Source organism: Pyxicephalus adspersus, chromosome Z (assembly GCF_032062135.1).
Source record: "Pyxicephalus adspersus chromosome Z, UCB_Pads_2.0, whole genome shotgun sequence".
NCBI classification, from domain to species: domain Eukaryota; kingdom Metazoa; phylum Chordata; class Amphibia; order Anura; family Pyxicephalidae; genus Pyxicephalus; species Pyxicephalus adspersus.
Window position 1 is genome coordinate 26,302,918 of NC_092871.1, and position 19,370 is coordinate 26,322,287.

A 19,370-nucleotide genomic window follows, 5' to 3' on the forward strand; every position below is an offset into this window, starting at 1 on the left:
TTCAACAAAACATTTTGAATATGGCAATCACTTTGATAATCTGAGGCCAGCCAACTATGCAATTCCACCAGAAAGCTGGGTGGTTTGCGCGGCTTTATATACAGTACATCACCATTGAGATGGAGCACCTCACCATAGAAACAACTTATTTGTTCTTTAGGTTTCTGAGGTCTGGCGTTCTCCAGGTTGACAATACGTGTTACTTTAAAGTTCCAGTTACTAGGAGAAGCTGAAAAACGGTATTGTGTGACCCAGGAATAGATTAACATATTTACTGATGGGATTATCATGGCATACTTCATCTGTATGCTTACCAGGCATCTGACTTTCCAAAACATGACAATGCTGTGATACAACAAAGAGCACAGTAGCGGCAATACAGCACTTTTTTTTAAAGGTTCCTAGCAGACAAATACAATGCCATTGCTGCCATCATGGCACAGGCTACTAATGAACCAAATTATGTTGGTGGGAAGAAGCAGGGCATTTCAAACAGTATAAAACATTTTTTCTCTTTGGTGGCTGAACATTCATAGAATAATGGGTTTCTACAACTGTATCTGTCAGATGAATATTCCCCATTCACTTTCAAATCATAGAATAGCACTGAAGGCATAGGCACTGTATCTAGAAGCTTTTGTATTCAGCATTATTGCAGTTTTGTTGAAAATAGCTTACTAAAAAAAATACTTCCTGATCATAAATCACAAGCTTTAGAGGCACGATTTTATATTTGGGAGTTTGATCAAAAAACAGATACTATTATCAGATTTAGCCTGTATTATAAAACATGTGCCGACTTGGCTTGTTTGCACCATTGGGATAACTCATGGTACATTGACACACATTGCAGTTTTAGAAGAACTTCTATGATTACATGCAACATGGAAGCATTTTTTAAACTTGCTGTAATGTAAGGAATTAAGTTAAAAGAAAAAGAAAAGGGCACCTGAAGGGAGGCCACAGGCAATACTGGTGGATAGTGGTTTGTCTTCTGCCTGCCATTTTTTGGGGGGGACATAACTTGTAGCATTCAGTTCTTCTTAAGATACAAAACATATTTTAGCTTTCCTATTATCATTACAAAGTACCTTGCATAAATTTAAGAACCAAGAAACTCACAACAGAGGAGTGAAATATGATTTTCCCAGGCCATTCAGATAAAAATGAAAAATTGAGAAATGTTTTTCTGGTGGGCCGAATATAAAATTTTCCTGATATTTATTAGACAAATATAATTTTATCAGAAATTGGGAAGAATGGCATTTGCACAAACTTAGCTGATAATTACTACAGAAACGAGATACAGAAGTAAAAATAAGAGATAGCTCTGCCAAATTAAACCTTTGGTATGTTGGTCCAAGGAAAGGCAAACAAAAGCCCATTTGGAGGTATTGACAATCTTGTGTCAGAATGATAAATTTCAGCTGATTACACTCCTATTTGACTGTGTTCATTAATGCTAAATGAACATTAAGACTATAGATACTGAAATGCTTATTCAGCTGAGAGGCCTGTTGGCTTAGAAATACAAGATTTACAAACTTTAAAGAGATTTTGTTACCCAAAAATAAACACATATATATATATATATATATATATATATATATATATATGTCAATCACATATCACCATGTAAAAGAGAGTTAAATAGTACTTTAGAACATTGAATTTCTCTTATTTGATTTCTCTTGGTCTGTTGAATATACCATAGAGCATGTGTTTTATATGTTTAACTTGTCATAGTCAAGTCATATCCTGTCTAATCTTGGAAACATCCTGTGATAAGCTTTTTACTACTGTTCCCAGTAGTCTTCATGGACTTCACAACACTTCTTCCCCATACTCATGTTTCTAAAGTCCTACAATATGGTGACCATTGGCCCACTTGGACAGGAGGTGTGTTACTGGCAGAATCCCCAGGTAAGGAAAAGTTAAACAGCTTTAAAAATTAAGACAGACAAACCACCTCCATGCTGTGTGCTGCATATAGACCTGCAGACCAGTCATGCAAACACCAGAACAAATCCCTGGAAGGAGGCATCCTATTCTGATAAATGTTGGCATTACTATGGGGGAAGAAATGACTGTAACATGCACAATAGGAAAAAAAAGTCAGGCTGGTGGAGATCGGGATTTAAAGGGTCTGTTGTTAATGTCCACGTTTCAGATACCACAGGAATACTTAATTCTCAAAGAGACTTTGAGGTCTTAAAGCGTACCTAAACTCTCAAAATCAATTTTGGCTTATGCATAATATAAACCCAAATTATAATCATCTTAATACTTTTTTTAGCTTGCTTTCACCTTTAAACATTAAAAACAAGTTCTGGTCACACCCTCAGGTCTCTCCATTGCCTAGGTGGTGAACTGCAATCTGGGAAATGCCATTTTTTGGTGGGAGTGTTTCTAATCCACTCTAACAGCCCTAATAATGCAGATGTTTTTTCTTTCCTTGTCTGGGACTCATGTCACTGTGCGACTGCTCCGTCTGCAGCTTTCTGCTTCTTTTCAGCTTGTGAGCTCTCCCTGCAGAGGGCTCCAGCTAGTGAGGGAGGGGGAGAAGAAGGTCAGGGGAGGAAGAAAACGTAAACTTGCCAGTCACAATCTGGCCACTTCTAAACTCTTCATAAATGATTATATTTTTCATGGATACAAGCTGACCCAGCCAGTGCCACCAGGGTAGACTGACATTTTAATGCACGTAACTAAGAATAGATTAATTAAAAGACTGGTTTTTAAATATAGTTCTTTAAGGAGTTTATGCCTTGACAGCTGTTTTGGCAGCACAAAAAGGACTTACAAAATATTAGGAAGATGTTTTTATTGAAATTTGCTGATCAATGCATTAAGAGTTTCTATATATCCTCTTTAGGACTGTGACCTGTCACCAGCCTGTTTTCATGTGAAAAGGTAACGAAGTATACAATCCACTTTTCTTTGTACCTTGAACTTATAGTCAGATCCATTTACATTTTATAATCTTCACAAAGAAAAAAAGTCATGTTAGGGGAGGTTATAGCATGCAGGTCCAATCGCAGCCAATTCATCTAGTACATAAGTGAGTTATTCCCCTAATCTTATCTAGTCACCTTGTGGTTTTTTTATCATATATAAATTATTTATAAGGCACTTAGAGGTCGGGAAGCAACTCCTAGCCAACACACCATAACAAAACCCAGATAGACAAAAAAATGCATTTTCTCATCAGTTCATGCAGATAAATACAGTGAGTACAGTAGATATCAGTTTATCCCTGCACAGAAAGCAAGGAACAAACATCTACGTCAGGCAAATATTCCTATCTTGCAATAGTAAGATTTCAGTTCCTCAGATACACTTAAAATGTAAATCCAGCCAAAATGTCATTTTGTTTGGATAGTATAGGGAAGGGTTAAAGCTCCTGCAACATTTTACACTATGTGCCCCTTTACCAGATTTGCCTCACTTCCTTGCTCTGACAGTTGAACTCAATAAAGATTTGTCATGGAAACAAAAAAAAAAACAAAAAAAAAAAAAAATCAGTGATGGCTTTGATGTTTTTTTTTTTTTAACTCCTACAAGAAGTGCCCCTTCTCCCTTTATTAGTTACATTTTTCCTCACTTCACACTCGGGGCCCTGGTATATAAAACAGGAAATCAGACATTCAAGTGTTCTCCCCAGCCCCTTTTAGCTGGGTGCACAGCCCAGCACTTTCCAGTAACCACCTAAAAACAGCCTAAAAAAATTCTGGGGAGAATACTGCATTCCCTCGTGGGAATCTTTCAGAGTGGGAAACTTTTACAGAGTCGTAAATGTTAGTTCCTCTGTTACTTTCTAGAAGACAACTGATCCCAACAGAAAGTTTTGGGGTAACAATTTTTGGAGTTGCACCTTACAGAACAATAAACCTCAATAGGAAAGCTTCTTATAAAGGACTGCTTTTTCATATGTGGGGAAAAAAGAAAACCACTGAAATGTTTTTTCTCTATTACACTGCAAGCTGCCAACAAGGCTTTAACAAAAGTGGAATTAATTATATATACGATTCTACTTTTCAACACTGCTTGAAGTCATCCAACAAATCACTGGCATACCATACCCATAATCATCTTCAAATGTCTGTTCATGGGGCTCGTTTTCCAACAAAAAGCATAGAATTTATTGCTTATTTATGGATATTTTTTGCCAAGAATTTATGGGTTGTGCATCTCTCGCTCCGAGCCTTCACTTCCTTTGTTCTTGGCCTATGGGAAGTAAAGACTGCAAATGACTGCTTACAACACCCAGATTACAGCTGTCAGTTTTCTAGAGTAAGTAGAACATTGAGAAAACATCTGGTTTCTATGGGAAACCATACTCTTCAGTGTTTAAAACATAAATCCCAGCATTAACTTTCCTAGAGTTACCAATAACAAATTTATAATAATGCGATATATGGCATTACATGAACAGCAATATAAAGTTGGTTGTAAGATGGTCTACATATGGTCCAAAATTTGCAGTCAATGTGAGCAATCTGAGCATAGTATGCAATAGCCAGGCAGTGAATGAGCTAACTTCTAATGTGTCTCTGCTAAAACAATCTATCCTGGTACTTTTTTTTTTTTTTTTTAATCCACATGACATGAATGTTTAGCAGGTATATGATCACAGGGTACTGGGACAAAGTGGTAAACCATCATCTACTGTACTTGGCAAGGAAGGAGCCTAAAATAAGCAAAAATCCACAGTAAGGGCAGCATGGTGGTTAAGAAGTGCTCTAGCCTTTGCAGCGCTAGGTCCCAGGTTCGAATACCAAACAGGACACTATCTGCATGGAGTTTGCAGGTTCCCCCTGTGTTTGTGTGGGTTTCCTCCGGGTACTCCAGTTTCCTCCCACATCCCAAAAACATGCAGTTAGGTTTATTAGCTAACCCCCAAAATTGACCTTAGACTGTATTAAAGACATATGACTAAGGTAGGGACTTAGAATTAGATTGTGAGCTCCTTGAGGGACAGCTAGTGACATAACTATGGACTTTGTACAGTGCTGCATAATATGATGGTGCTAAATAAATACTGTATGATAATAATAATAATAATAATAATAATATTAATATGATATCACTAGCCTTTCCAAAAACTTTTATGTTGGAACCAGTAGACAGGAATACCTAGAGCAGCGTTTCCTGACCTTTTTAACATGGGGGAACCTTTGAAATAACTTTCAGGTCTTCAGGGAACCCTTGTTATAATTACTATCTCACGGCTAACAGTACAATAGCATGGTGGTCCATATGAAAAATGCCTCCTACACTGCTTGCCATTGAAAAGAATGATACCCTTATAGATAGCCAAATAGATCATTGGTGTCACTTAAACTGACCTAAGAGTCAATAAAATTTGTGAAGAAACACTGACTGGTACAGTGAACGTTCTATTACCATGCATCAAAAATCATAATGTTCCCCAATAGGTTCCCATGTACCCTGGGATGTATTTTAATTTTGCCTCTTGACAAACCAAAGACTTACTGTCACATAGCAGTAATTCTGAAATTTGTCAAACACTAACTGGTGATAAATAACGCACTACATATTGTGCAATATTTCCCCAGAGGTTTCACTTTCAGAGCCCCTGAAAATTAAATATTCAAACAACTTATATTTGGTATGGGCATACCAATAAGATATCCATGCAACAAAATATTTTTATTATATAAATCTTTTCTCTCTATATCTATATATATTTACCATGAATTAGTCTTGTCAAATGATAGTCGATCTAAAGACATTCACCTGGCAGAACATACAGCAAGATTCCACCATGTGATTGTGTTTGATCTTTTTTATTATGCCATCATTCTAATGGTTTAAAGGATGAGAACAAAACTTCAAACTTGTTCAAAGAACAGATGTTTCACCAATCAGTTACGGTATAGGAATATTGATGCAGCCATGTTACTGGGCCCTTGGTTCTATCAAGGGGAAAAAGCTGGTTCCTGATTCCCCACCACAACATTTTTGCTGGAAAAAAAGGAAAAAAAGAGTAACAAAAGAGTAACAAAGCCTCTTGGAAAAAAAAAAAAATCTTAAGTGGGATCTTAGTCCACACTTTTCACCAGGTCCTTGGTATCTGTAGCTTTACCACCACCAACCTTATCAATGTCAAAGCTTGGCTGACTACAGGTAATTGACAGGACTATTTTATAAACTGTAATTCGGTCTAGAAATATTTGCCAGTTTGTTTGCTACTTCTATCCTGGGTGTTATGGCACCTTGGAATTTATTGGCTAAAAAACCAACCCTTGTCTCAAACAGCAGACCATGTAAAATTGGTATACTGTCTCCAAAAGTGATGAATGATATTAGGTCACCATTCTAAAGTAAAACTTAATTATTTTTAAAGTAGGGACATTTGTTTCAATAGAAGCAAACAAGACCTCAATATGTTACAGCCCAAGTAAAGGGATCATGTCAGAACTTATATTTTTATAATAAGCATGTGAAACCTGTACAAGTCACAATGTTACAAACTTTTACATCCTCTTCAGTATAATTTAACAGTTCATGTAGCACTTGTGCCTCTTCAGAGTTAAGACACATTTCAACTTGAATAAATAGGAACATAACTACATATGGACTTGATTTAGGCTCTTCAACACTGTCGTCATTGCAGAAAGCTTGTTTTGCTAGGAAATAAGGGAGGGGGGTAGTGCCAGATACACAAAAAAGAATTCAAGAATGATCATTAAGTGGAATTTGTGCACTGTGGAATTCAAGACATTAACCCCTCACAAGCCAGAAGGGTCAGAATGCAAGGATTAATGTGCTGCAGGCATGTTAGTGTGGTCCAAAACACAGACCAACACAATCTACATCCACAGAGCAGCCGGTGTACCGAAGCAGTCGGTAATACATTATGATTACCAGCTCTGCATGCTGTGACCTGCAATTATACATACATCCTATTATTCTCCTTCTGCCAAGTTTTCTGCACGGCTGCCATGGGACAATCTCAGGAATCCTCCATAGTCTAGACAAAGAGTCAGGACTTTCCAGTCCAACTCCGCTTAGTTTCAGGGATTATAGATGTCAAAAACTTGTTTGAATCCTAAACTCAGGTAGATGCAGTTACTTGTATTATAGATTTAGTTTTGATGTCAAAAAAGCATTAAAGTATCATGAATGATTAAGAAACCTAACATGTTTTAAAAACCTGATTTATTTTTTTAATCTGTGGAGTTCCTAAATATATTATATTGCTTTATCTTATAAACTTTCTTATTTTTAAACGGCAAATCATTAATATTGTTTGAATATTGGGAAATATTAATTTAGGAGAATTATTTCTATACTGAACAGACCATTAACCCAAAATGGGAGTCTGAATGACCCACGCAGCCCCGCCCGCCCCTAGGCCAATGTTGCCCCAGCCTGCCCCAGGGCTAATGCTAAATAAAGGAACAATGTACGTAGAATGTAACACCCACTGTGAATGTTGGTATTTCTAGGAGATATTTTTGGATTGGACTGTTTGGCTTTTAAAAAAGAGATACTTCATTTTGGACTTAATTTTTAAACGTAGGGGTCTTTATAGCGCAGAATTTCGGCAAACATTCTCTGTAGGTGAATCTTCCAGGTTCATGTGTTATATGGCAGCGATGTATTCACCACCAGTGAAGGCTGTTTGCTGAATGTAAGTTTCTCTGCTGTAAAAAGGGACCCCTAATGCTGCATTTGGATTTAACTTCAAAGAATATGTAAAGTGGCTGTTTACAAGAGGAGGTCTTTTAATATTTTTTCTATTTCTAAAAAAGATATTTTAATGGTCTTATTTAGTTTAAGGAACAAAAATAATAAATGGTTGGTTCACTGTGACCGGAATGTGTGTTAAAATGCACATTACAAAAATTGACAGGTTGTTTTGTATTGGCTTAAAAAGCCCAGAGTAACAATTGTGAGAGCTGCAAAGCACTGCTTTCCAGTATGAACAAGATTCTTTATTTTCCCTACAGTTAACTAATAAAACACTATTTCAGTCTTTTAGGCACAAAAACAGTTATGAAACAAAGGACTTGTCAAAATATTTTTCCAACATGTTCTGCAGATGACAGTGAGAGAAATGTTATCTGTACAATCATTCAGCACCCAGGGTAATTACACTCAGAAAGATAGCTGTGTGGCTTCAAAGTGCAAATACAAACCCTAAAAATCATACAAGTCCATAAAACTATTGCAAAATATGTCCTGGTTTACAAATAGGCCAAGTGTCCAACTAAAACATTATCTCTACAAGCACTGCAGCCTTTCCTGTGAATTTACAAAGAGTTATCCTATTTAAATTGCAATGGAGTGAGTCAAATCTGTGTCTCATCCCCAATACTAAAACATGGCATGATACCAAAGATTGTTCTTCTCGGTTTGCGTGTGAAGTCTGGTTGTATGATTTTGTGCACCGTCACATTTACTAGGCCATTTTTAGAGCTAACAGACCAAAGAAAGTCAAGTTTAAAAAAATATATATAAGCTTTGTATTCCTTTACAAATGAGCACTTTGTTCCTTTCAGTTTCGTCCTTTGCATGGAGCCAGAAGGTGTAAGAGTTTGAGCGAGGGAGGTTTGAGGTAAGGCAATTTCATGTGGATTTATATAGGATGTTTCTCGGGTGACTCATGGGTCTGAGTCACACCATTCTGAATTTCAACACCTCTTAGCCATGCCTGGCCTAACAGTGGGAACAAAGGGAATCGACTAATTATTACTTTGGGGAACTGTTGGTGTAATCATTAACTCCTACAGGTCCTGTGTTATAATACAAAGTCCAAGGCAAAAAAATACTAGCTATGATGCTTTTACAATACATTTTCTGTAAATGTGTTTCTCTGGTTCTCCATTGTGTAATGGGAGCAGTCCATGCATGGTGTGAGATTGCTGCATCAAGTTTTACTAGAAGCACTCAATGCTTGATTGCAGCTATGTTCAAATTAACAATATGCAAAATGCATACGTAAGCAGCAATAACAACGTCAGTTACAGGACGGTACGGTTAGGTCCTCAATGAATGGAAAGTGGACAACTACTCTGAAGACTAGTGCTGCCATTGTACATTGATTTAGCATCCTCAGTACCTTGCACGATTAACGTCAATGCACTCAGGAGGATAAAAAGCATTACATAAGATAAGTCTATCTCTATATCTAATATTGGATATAATCTAAATATGATTTTCCAAATTGCGTGCCAGCTAATTTTTACCTCTTCTTCTAATAGCTCAAGTTTCCACTTTCAAGCTTTTCTAGATGGTAAAATCTAATACTGTGGGTCATCCATGGAGATATTTGTGCTGTATGAATGTGCTATTTAAAAGGACAAACTTCAGTCCAAAAGAGGGTCTTTATAAATAAACACCAGTCACGATAAGCAAACAGATCTACAAAAGTCAAAGAAAGAAAAAAAATTAATAAACCACAATACAAGTTCTAAAGTAGTAGTTGTGAATTAGTGACTACTTGTAGAACTTGTATTGTGGTTTCTAAATAAATTAATATTCTGCAATGAAGCTTTGACAATTTTGCTTTGGAAGCAAGTCTTTGAGGAGAGACTGATGTGCTCCTGAAGCTACACCAGCAACTGGGGTATGGATTAAAACACCAAAGCCCACAGGAACTTTTCATTTATTGTTTGTACATGAGAATTTTGTACAATATTAAAAAATTTAATAAAACTGCCAGTACTAGCCTACTTCTGAAAATGCCAGTTGTCTTGCACCCACGAATCTCCAGCACAAGAAAAAAAACTTTCTTACCATCGAAACCTTGTTTATAACATCCCTGGCCACAGCCAGACCCTGCGCGAAGGTACGGGCTGCCACAAACGCACGTGTGACTTGGAGCTTGAGTTTACGCGGAACATCTCCAAATGGCTTCAGCTGATCTGTGTATTTACTGACACACTCCAAATACTCGTCTGTGAACTGATACTGAGGGTTCACCAGTCTGAACATGCGCTCCAATAGCCGGGCCCAAAAGTCGTTTAACATTTCCTCCAAATTTACATTTCCGCCAACATAATACTTCCGTAGTTCCACAAAGAAATCCTTGAAAAGTTCAGAATTTTGCATGTACAATCGTCCATAAGTCCGCACAAACATGTCATTCAATGATGACTCTGCATTTTTTAGAAGTTCTTTGAAAAATTCTGAAAAGGAAGAAAAAAAATCATTAATATTTATAGCAGTTGGTAAAAAAAAAAAAACACATTTGAAACCCAAATTTTAGAGACACAAATCAAGGCTGATTCTTGAAGCAATCGTGATGATTACTGTAAATTAAAGTTGAAGTTTGATTTTAAACATTTAATTTAGAAGCCTGTAAACAGACTGAGGGCCTACAATCACTTACCACAGCTATTTCTTGTCACCATATGTCCTGCCCCTTCTCATTTTACATATAAAACAAATATTCTGTCCACCACTTTGTGGGTTTAGTTGGGATTTAATTTCTGTGTATCTACCTGCACACACCTCCGTTACTATTTTTCCGCCTTTTACCTCTGTATTGTCACCCAACTTTTCAGTAACCACCCGAAAACAGCCAGGGTGGTCACTGAAAAGAGCCGGGTGGTGCGCCCAGCTAAAAGAGGCTGGGAAGAACACAATTTGGAATACTGAATGCAATTTCTGACAGCAATAAAACTTGAGAGATTCTGTCATTGTCCACACTGCAGGGATTTGTCATTACTTACTCAATCTGAACTCCAGAAAAGGAAGTAAAAGGAGTGCAAAGAGCAATAACAGACAGACAGATGGTCTAAAACTTTTATATTGAAAATGCTAAAAGTAGCATTTAGGCTTTAGCTCCCTAGGTTAACTAAACTGCATTAAATGAACATGAAAAATACTCAGATTTCAGGTTCACAGAACAACAAAGCCACAAAGATCTGTGGTCACAGGGTGTGGAATAATAAGAGTGGCCAGGGGACACATAAATTAGACCTAAGTTAAGAAAGTATTTTGGTAATAGTATATTACTATAAGAAACATTCATGCTCTCATATATTGAGCGGCATTTCCTGTCTCTAAATAGGAATTTGGGGTTTAGCTTCGAATGTTGAGAATTTATGTGGCTGTGCATATTGATCTGCAAATTGATGTACCGGTATATTAAAAACTGTGGCTGCTTCCTTCCTTTCTAACCATTAAACACAGGCTTGTGCGATTTGTTGAAATATGTTACAAAAAGGTATATATTATTATAACATTACCTTTGTCCCATCCACCCCCCCCCCCCCCCCCCCCCCCCCCCCCCAACAAAATATAAGTGTGGAGGGGTAATGCAGGCTGCAGAAACAAATTTCTATATAAACCAATTTCTCATAACAAGAAACTACCATGGTATAGAGAGGAATTCCTTATATATTCCTTAAATATTTATTATAATTCTAAGCATGCAAAGTAGTTTTTTTTTGTATCAGAGGAAAGATAATAGTAAAGAGATACAAAATATCAAAATGTACCAAAAAATCACTCTAAAATATTCACAGTTGTCCTTTACCAATATTACTAAGTATAAAACAAAATACATGTGTAGACTGTTAAACATGGCCATGTGCTTAAGCTTTTTCTTTTTTTACAGCATTGAGAAAAAGAAAAGGATAAATAAACTTAAAAAGTTGACTATGTTTTTTCTGCTCCAAGTAAGAATAATGGCTGGTGTTCTCAGTCTGGACTGCAAGGTTCCATAAATTAACACCTCTGCTGCAAGTCACTCGAACAAAGTCCTACACACAAGGATTACTTTCCTGTTTTGCCAAGTTGTAAAAACAAGTTTTATAGCTGCACGACAAATACAGTACACTCATTAAATCACCACATCAACAAATTCAACAGAAAAAAAGGCATACACAAAGAATTCTCAGGAAAGGCTTTTTACACAATTTCAGAATAAAAGAGGTTAATGTCTATTGACTTTCCTTCAAACTACTTTATCTTATATACAAAAGTTCCAATAATTAGAAATGTGTGTGTATAATATAAATATATTTAACTTTTCCTAATGTGTTTTGTTTCTCATTACCATCAACAATAATATATATATATCCCAACATACTGCTAGAAAAGTATGTCACCCATGGAAAATTAAGAATGATCTATCAATCTTCACTTTTACTGGTTCGATGAGCTACCTGAAGAAAATGTAGAGTTCAGACTTCCATTTTTAGACATTGACCCTGCATGGGAAGTATGACCTTTCACATATGGCTCCATCAGATGACCATTTAGGTTTGCAGTTTGTGTGTGGCCCCAGTTGTAAAACTTTTGCCATATGCCTTATATAGCTTCAGAAGTGCAGCATCAGGGAGTCATTGCAAAATCAAAGGACTAGATGACAACCATTGCAAGAGCTGAATTCTCTGCACATGGGAAACAGTAAAAATGGGACATCGGTCATAAAAGCACGGCATTTGAAAAGGCCCTGATGGTTGCTACTATTCATGGATGCATGTACAGGGCCTGTGTACTAATTTAACCTAATTGTAATTTGGTAGGTTTAAGTGTTCTAGGTTTACTGTCACACAACAATTATAAAAGGCCACAATGTACAACTATTCAAACTCATAATAAAAGGTATAAAAATGCTACACTCTAAGGAGACAGTAGGATTTTTTTTTTAATCCAATATTAGGTTTACTTCTTGAAATAAACTAACATTCTCATTATATATGCAAAAGAAGAAAAAAAGAGATAACGAAAACTTGCCCATGTGTCTGATTTCACAATATATGTATGTTCACCTAAGTGGGGCCCAACTTCTACAAATCCTTACTGTTAAGCTGTCATGCTTGTCCGCTAGCTTTATTTTGTCACTAACCCACAACAAGTAAGGACTTCTGACTTCGGTGTGATCTATCGTAATTGGTAACTGCATGCAAGCTAGCAATTTCAGAAGGAACAGCAATGACAGCCTTCAAAAACCTCCCATGGCAGGTTAAAGTGAGTTTAAAGTAGCTCTGTCAATAAAAATGATGGGGGCTGTCATCACTGCTCCCAGCATGGTCATTCCCTGGTTGTCAGCCATTGCTTTGGCCTCAATACTTGACTCTGTGACCTAGAGCAATTATAGAGGTTTAGGCTCTAGGTCTATGTTTGTTTCAGGTTTGTGACTGGACAAGTAATTGTTCAAAAGAAGGCCAGTAATGGTGGGCCTCTTACTTTCCCACACTTCTGTCACTTTAAAAGGGAATCCCGAGACATAGATCTTACAGATACTGCAGAATGACCTGGATGGGATTGGGGGATACTAAGCAAGTCTATCACATTAAAAAAAAAGTGGTGTTCCCAGAATACCATGCAACTATTTACAAGTGAGTTGGTCTAATACACTGATCCTATTGAGCTTGTAGTATCATTTTTAACTGAAGTGTACTTTTATTAGCTTCAGAATGTAAGTTTTACTAATCCAGCTTAATGGTTAATTGACTCACAGGGTGGAGCAAAAGTTGATTTTGTGTTGCCCTATAGCTACTCCAGTTGGTCTCAACATAACTTGATATATAAAGCATGACTAAAATACCAAAGCCAGTCAAAATGTGTTCCCTGCAACCTTTTTAATTATGCATATTTGATTTACCCAGCACATGCTATAACCCCATATGGCGGCCTCATCCATCCTGCAATGGTTCCCTATACACAGCTCATGTGACTATAGGGGTAAATCTGTGCATTCCGCCATGTCTATACACAAGAATACCTCCCAGAATGAATCCCCTGAAGGTGTGGCTAGGTGCACAGTTATGGGAAGCAATGACAAGGCAGCTGCATGTGGCATTTCAGGAAAGTGAAATTTACACCCGTTCATACTGAACAGACGCCTGTGCCTTTACATATGCGGCTCATTGTTCCCCAAGAGACAAGGTATATGGGAGTATATCGCTCCACCCAACAGCTGGGCTTACACAATACCAGCATAATTCAGCCTAATCTGGACAGATAAAAGAAAAGTATGATGGAAAGGAAGAAACAGAACACCAGTGTTGGGTTTTTTGGCTTCATACTGCAGGCCAATAACGCACTTCCTTCCAGGACATAAGAAGCAAGGGAATAAGCACTGTGCAAAATATGCTTTCTAGGTCTGTCTCTAGAGGAGAGCAAGATCCTCTTTTACTGAACACATTACAGATATGTGCTCCTGTTACAAGAGATGTTAGTCCAGAATTAGACAAGATTTAATAAAAACCACTATACAAGCTGGGTTGCAATTAAGCACACTCAAGTCAAAACTAATGTACTTCTAGTTTGATTATGTTTGCTTCAAGGAGTGTGGAACAACCTAGTTCCTACCCAGGGTTAAAATCTATAAATGATGTAAAAGACTAGAAAAAAAATCTGCAAACCTTTGTCATCATAAAGCACAAAATTACCCAGCGACAAAAGACTCCCCTGAACTATCACACCACAAATTAGGAATAATGATTATATAGAGGGGGGAAGAAATGTTTTATGCAACATAACACAGACAAAGATGTGTAGGAGTTTAGACTAATAACTCAAATGTCAAGTGAAAATACTAAAGCTGTGACTGTGTATGCAGCCCCATATTATACAATGTTTATGTAAGAAAACGTGTGGGTATTAGAAAATTGGCACAAGAGTGTATGTATAGTATGCTGAACAAATACCAAGTCACTTATTGTGCACAGAAATTGCTCACTGAAGGCGTGTGTAAAACTGTGGCTGAACATTCCCACAGTTCTGACTTTGGTGCAAAAGAAAATTACAAGTGTTTTTCTTCATCAACAAAACCTCATCTAGAGCTCAGAAGCCAAGGCCTGGCTGGGATCCTAATGCTTGCTGCACATGTACACCCCACACGCGCTTCAACAATAGGAGCTAAAAGTAACTTCAACCAGCTGGCAAGGCCATACATAAAACTTCCACACCGAGCGGTCTCTACACAGCTGTCCATTATACTTTACTGACACTGTTCAAATTCTGAGGTTTATGACTACAACAAACCCATTTCAAAAGGAATTTGTTCTTTGGTTAGAAGCAGAATTAGATTTGGTTGAAGAGCAATTAAGAGCACTTAGAGATTGGTAGAAGCCAGGGAAAGGTCAGCAAGGCCTCACATGAAAGCCTAAAGGCAATGCCAGACGTCTACAAACTGCATGGAAAAAAAAATCCACATAAAATTAGAGTTGAAATCTCTGCAAAACAAAAGAAGCGAGAGAGCAGCTAGCAACATTAATTGAAAAATAACAGATTAAGTTTTATGTCTAGTACACGCATTCAATATCGGTGACAGGAGAACGGATAAGAGCCATACAGAGAGCTGTTCTATGGAGAGGGTAGGGAGGAGGCCTAGCCAAAGAAGCAGCGCTGTGTCCTTCACATTACTAAAAACAATGGTTTTACAATGCTACATCCCCCACCTTGGGATCTGGGGTGTAATATCTTGGTGCTATGTAAATACTGTTTAATAATAAAGGTTGTTCATGTCAATTGGATATCAAGGGATGATTTACAGAGGCTAGGCGTTCACTAGATTACAAACCTTCCTAAAATGATATAAGTCTACTGCATGTACATAGGCAGTATAAAAAATGATTTAAAGTTAGCTGAAACAGTACCAAAGTATAAAAGATACAGTTAAAAAAAAAAAATAACCAATAGGCAACGAATGTTTATATCTATAATAAAGCAGCAGTCCTACCAAACCTGCCCATTTGTGAAATTTGCTGGACATGGCCTCCTGGAAACTTAAAGAGGTTAACTATAATCTTTAGAGCAGGAGTGCCCAAACCTATGGTCCTCTCCTCATCTCTGCTCATTGCCTTGCAGGGGATGGGTCGCAGGCCCAACAATACCGGTGCTCCGTCCCCCGCAAGGCAACGAGCATTACAAAGACGAGACACATAGAACTGTGCCTCACTGACCTGTCCCCATATGGAAACAGAGCTTCGATCCTGTTCTAAATTCAAGTAAAATAAAGTCCACATCTACATTCTGTGCTGTGAAAAAACAGTACCGATCTCAATCCAAGCATTCAAAAGCTGGTTTCTCAAAAGCAACTGCAGACATCCTATTATTAAAATAAGCACCAAATGGTGCAGAAATTCTTGATTTGTCATTTCTTTCATTTGGTGCACGTATGGTAGTAACCCGGCCTCTGAGTTTATTCTCAATGTCAAATGCGCCCCCGATGAAAAACGTTGTGCACCACTGCTATAGAGTATAATTATATAGAAGTCTGCATCGTATTACAAAAGGAGATGGATGATTGGGAGACTGAAAAACTTCAGAAAAACCTAAACCAGCCCTTAACCTTCCATCCTCTTCTGGCAAATGCTGCTCACCCATTACTGTCCAAATACACTGCCAGCCACACACGGTCGGGCATTAGAAAAAATTTAAATGGGCTGTTCGGAACTTCCTAGAGCTACAGACATTTTTCAGATCATGTATGAAGAACTAAAACTTTATTCTATTTCAGTGTTCTTTAAATTACATATAGTATATACAGCAACTTATGTGTCAATTTTTTAAATGAAACTGGAATTATCCAGTGTGTAAACATGCATGCTCATATAAGCTCAAGCATGTTTGTTTATTGTACTGACACACCCAGCAGCATTGTCTCTGGGAACAAGAGATATTCTCCTGGAAAAATAAACCATTTTGTCTATTCCAGCAACAAAAAAATAGGCATGTCTGTTTAATGCTAGGTGTTTCTGTTCAATCTCACAAAAGACTATGAATATTATAAAACCACCTTGCACCACTTGATATTGTACAGATTTAAGCAGAAATCTTAATACAAATTGATCTGAATGCGGCTGCCTCTAGCTTTCTACAGCTTAATAGGGTACAAAGTTGCACGGGCATCAATCTCCCTATGTTCATGCCTGTTTTGTGGTCAAGATCAATTTAGAGCTGAATAATTACCAAATGTCAGGAACTAGGTGAATGAATGAGCATTCTCTTAAAATAAAAGGGAGCCAGGGCCAGGATCACTGAGCATGGGGAATATGGGGAAGCCTACTAAGATGACTTACATTAGGCTCCATCTACCCTCTGAGGAAAGATCTAAATAATACCTTCAGGAATTCGGGGGTTTTTCAGATGCATGGCTGGACTTTCATGATGAGTACAGGTTAACCAACAGGGGTCGTGCTAATAAAATAAAATTTTGTTCTAAACGACCAACTGAAGACAAAATTTATTGTTTTCATTTCTGTGACCCCATTGGGGAGATGTCTCCATGCTGTCAGAGACAAAGATCTCTAATGCAAATGTCAAGTGTGTCCTTGTAGGGGATACAATTACACACGATGTATAGGGGATACACTTCCCTACCTAATGAAGACTTCACCTTTATTTAACCCTCCTGGCATTCTAATTCTGTCCAATTTTTCTTATGCAGAAAGCCCTACATTGTTTTGCATGGAAATTTATTTTACAATGTAGGCCAAGAATTTTTAGGCATAACTTACCAAAATATGTCCAATATTTAAAAAAAAAATGTAATAAACTTTAAATAAAAAAAAAAAAATCTGTTAAAACAAGCATGCACAAAAATACAGAAAACTTTTATATACCTGTACAGAAGCATATATATATATGTATGAAGATTTCTTTGTATTGGATTCAATACAGCTATTTTGTATTGAATCCAATACAAAATTATTTGAATTTCCTGCTGTACCTCCCACCCACACCGACGTCACTGCATTATCTGACTGAAGATCGGCGGAAGAAGTTGCCGCCCGAGGATGGCATCCGTCAGGCAGGAGGCCAGGGGACACGATGGGACAAGGTAAGTGTGTTTTTTATTGTTTTTAGCTACCCCAAGTGTGGCTCGGGGTTACTGCCTTTTGCATGTTTTTTTTTTTTTTTACCCCGAGCCACACTCAGGAATACCGCCAGGGGGGTTAATATACCCCTGAAATGATTTTACCATATAGAGCTGAGGAGTTTATCCTTGCCTATATTTCTACACCTCAGTTTCCATTGTAGGTTTACTAGTCTATTAAATCACAGAAGAATCTGCTATACATACAAGGCTTTGATGATTACACGACTCAAAAAATAATCATCCTAACCCCAAACTCTAAAAATAATTCAGAGGTTTCCTATTTTGGGATTATAAATTCCACAGCCAAAAAACAGCCATTAAAGCACTATTATGGAACAGTAAGGATATAACATATGTTTCTCATATGTCCCTGTCCCTGTTAAAGGAGGGCGTAAAAGCAAACACCATATTACTGAAACAAGGGGAAGTGAAAAGAAAAAATAAAATAAAATAAAGCCTGCATCAGCATACTTTATACATTAGCTTATGCCTTAGGAATAAAAACATTAATTGACAACTTTTTAATGGGCAGTAAATCCTAAAACCACAACTAAAGATGAAATTTAAAATATATTCCTTACCATCAAATTTGTTGTATCTGGAACCAAAAATATTCTGCATATTGCTACACGGTTCAGTGACAGCAGCCTTGAAGTCATGTTTACTTTGCTGATTGTACTTCTCCTCCATTGCCTGGGAGCAGCATGTGTGCCCCTGTGAGCAGACCTTTAGATGGTCACCTGGAAAGAAAAATGACAAGAAATTATATTTATGCTAACTGAATTCTACAAATTATCTTTATAAAATGTTCTTTGACATCCTGGACCACTTTATTTTACATTTGAGGTTTTTCAATCCACAAGGCTTTCTACAAAAGGAAAAAAAAAAAAACTGTGGTCCTACTAAAGTTCTTTCAACAACTTTATAGAAAGTTGTAATAAAAGCAGGGTTAGAGTTTTGGGTGAGTTCTGATGGACGTTTGTAAACCTTGGGGTTAACCAATCCTGGGTGCTCACTTTAATCTAGTAGGCTGTCTGTGACACTCGTTCCCTGAAATTTATCAGTGTACGAGAAATTCTATTAACCTAAACCACACATGGGGGACACTCGTTTTGGTTTTCCATTTCATACCAGGAAGTGATTTGTGCCCTATTAGAAATAAAGAGGAGGTCTCCGAATTCAATGAGCTCCCAGTCTCTACCCTGGAACAAGCATGCATATAACAGCAATGTCAAGGCTCCTCATATAAAATACAGCCATCAGCAATTCAAAGAGTGCCAATGGAATAACAAACCAGCCAAGTACCGGTAACTAGCATTTTTAATTAAAGCCAGCAACAGCAGATCATAATAATAATCAATTAGGGTTTACTTTCAACAAACACCAAATAAGTCAATCACTCCCATAGCACAGGCAAAAGTTACCAGGGGGAAACGCTCATTAGATAAAACATTACCAAAGACTGACTACTTTAGAAATTGAAAAAAATCTGTAGTTCTCTGTCAAACTATCCAGTGTAAGGAAGATTTGCTTGGTGAGGGCAAAGGTTCATCCA

General features: G+C 37.4%; 1 protein-coding gene across 1 annotated transcript in view; it reads right to left on the reverse strand.

Annotated features, from left to right (window-relative positions):
* Window positions 1–19,370, reverse strand: part of GPC4 (glypican 4) — a 66,639-nt gene that overhangs the window by 14,961 nt on the left and 32,308 nt on the right. The window contains exons 2-3 of the mRNA XM_072431938.1: window positions 18,397–18,555; window positions 9,769–10,160 (exon numbers count right to left, since the gene is read on the reverse strand). Coding sequence (XP_072288039.1) covers window positions 9,769–10,160; window positions 18,397–18,555 — 551 coding nt within the window. The remainder of the gene's footprint in view (window positions 1–9,768; window positions 10,161–18,396; window positions 18,556–19,370) is intronic.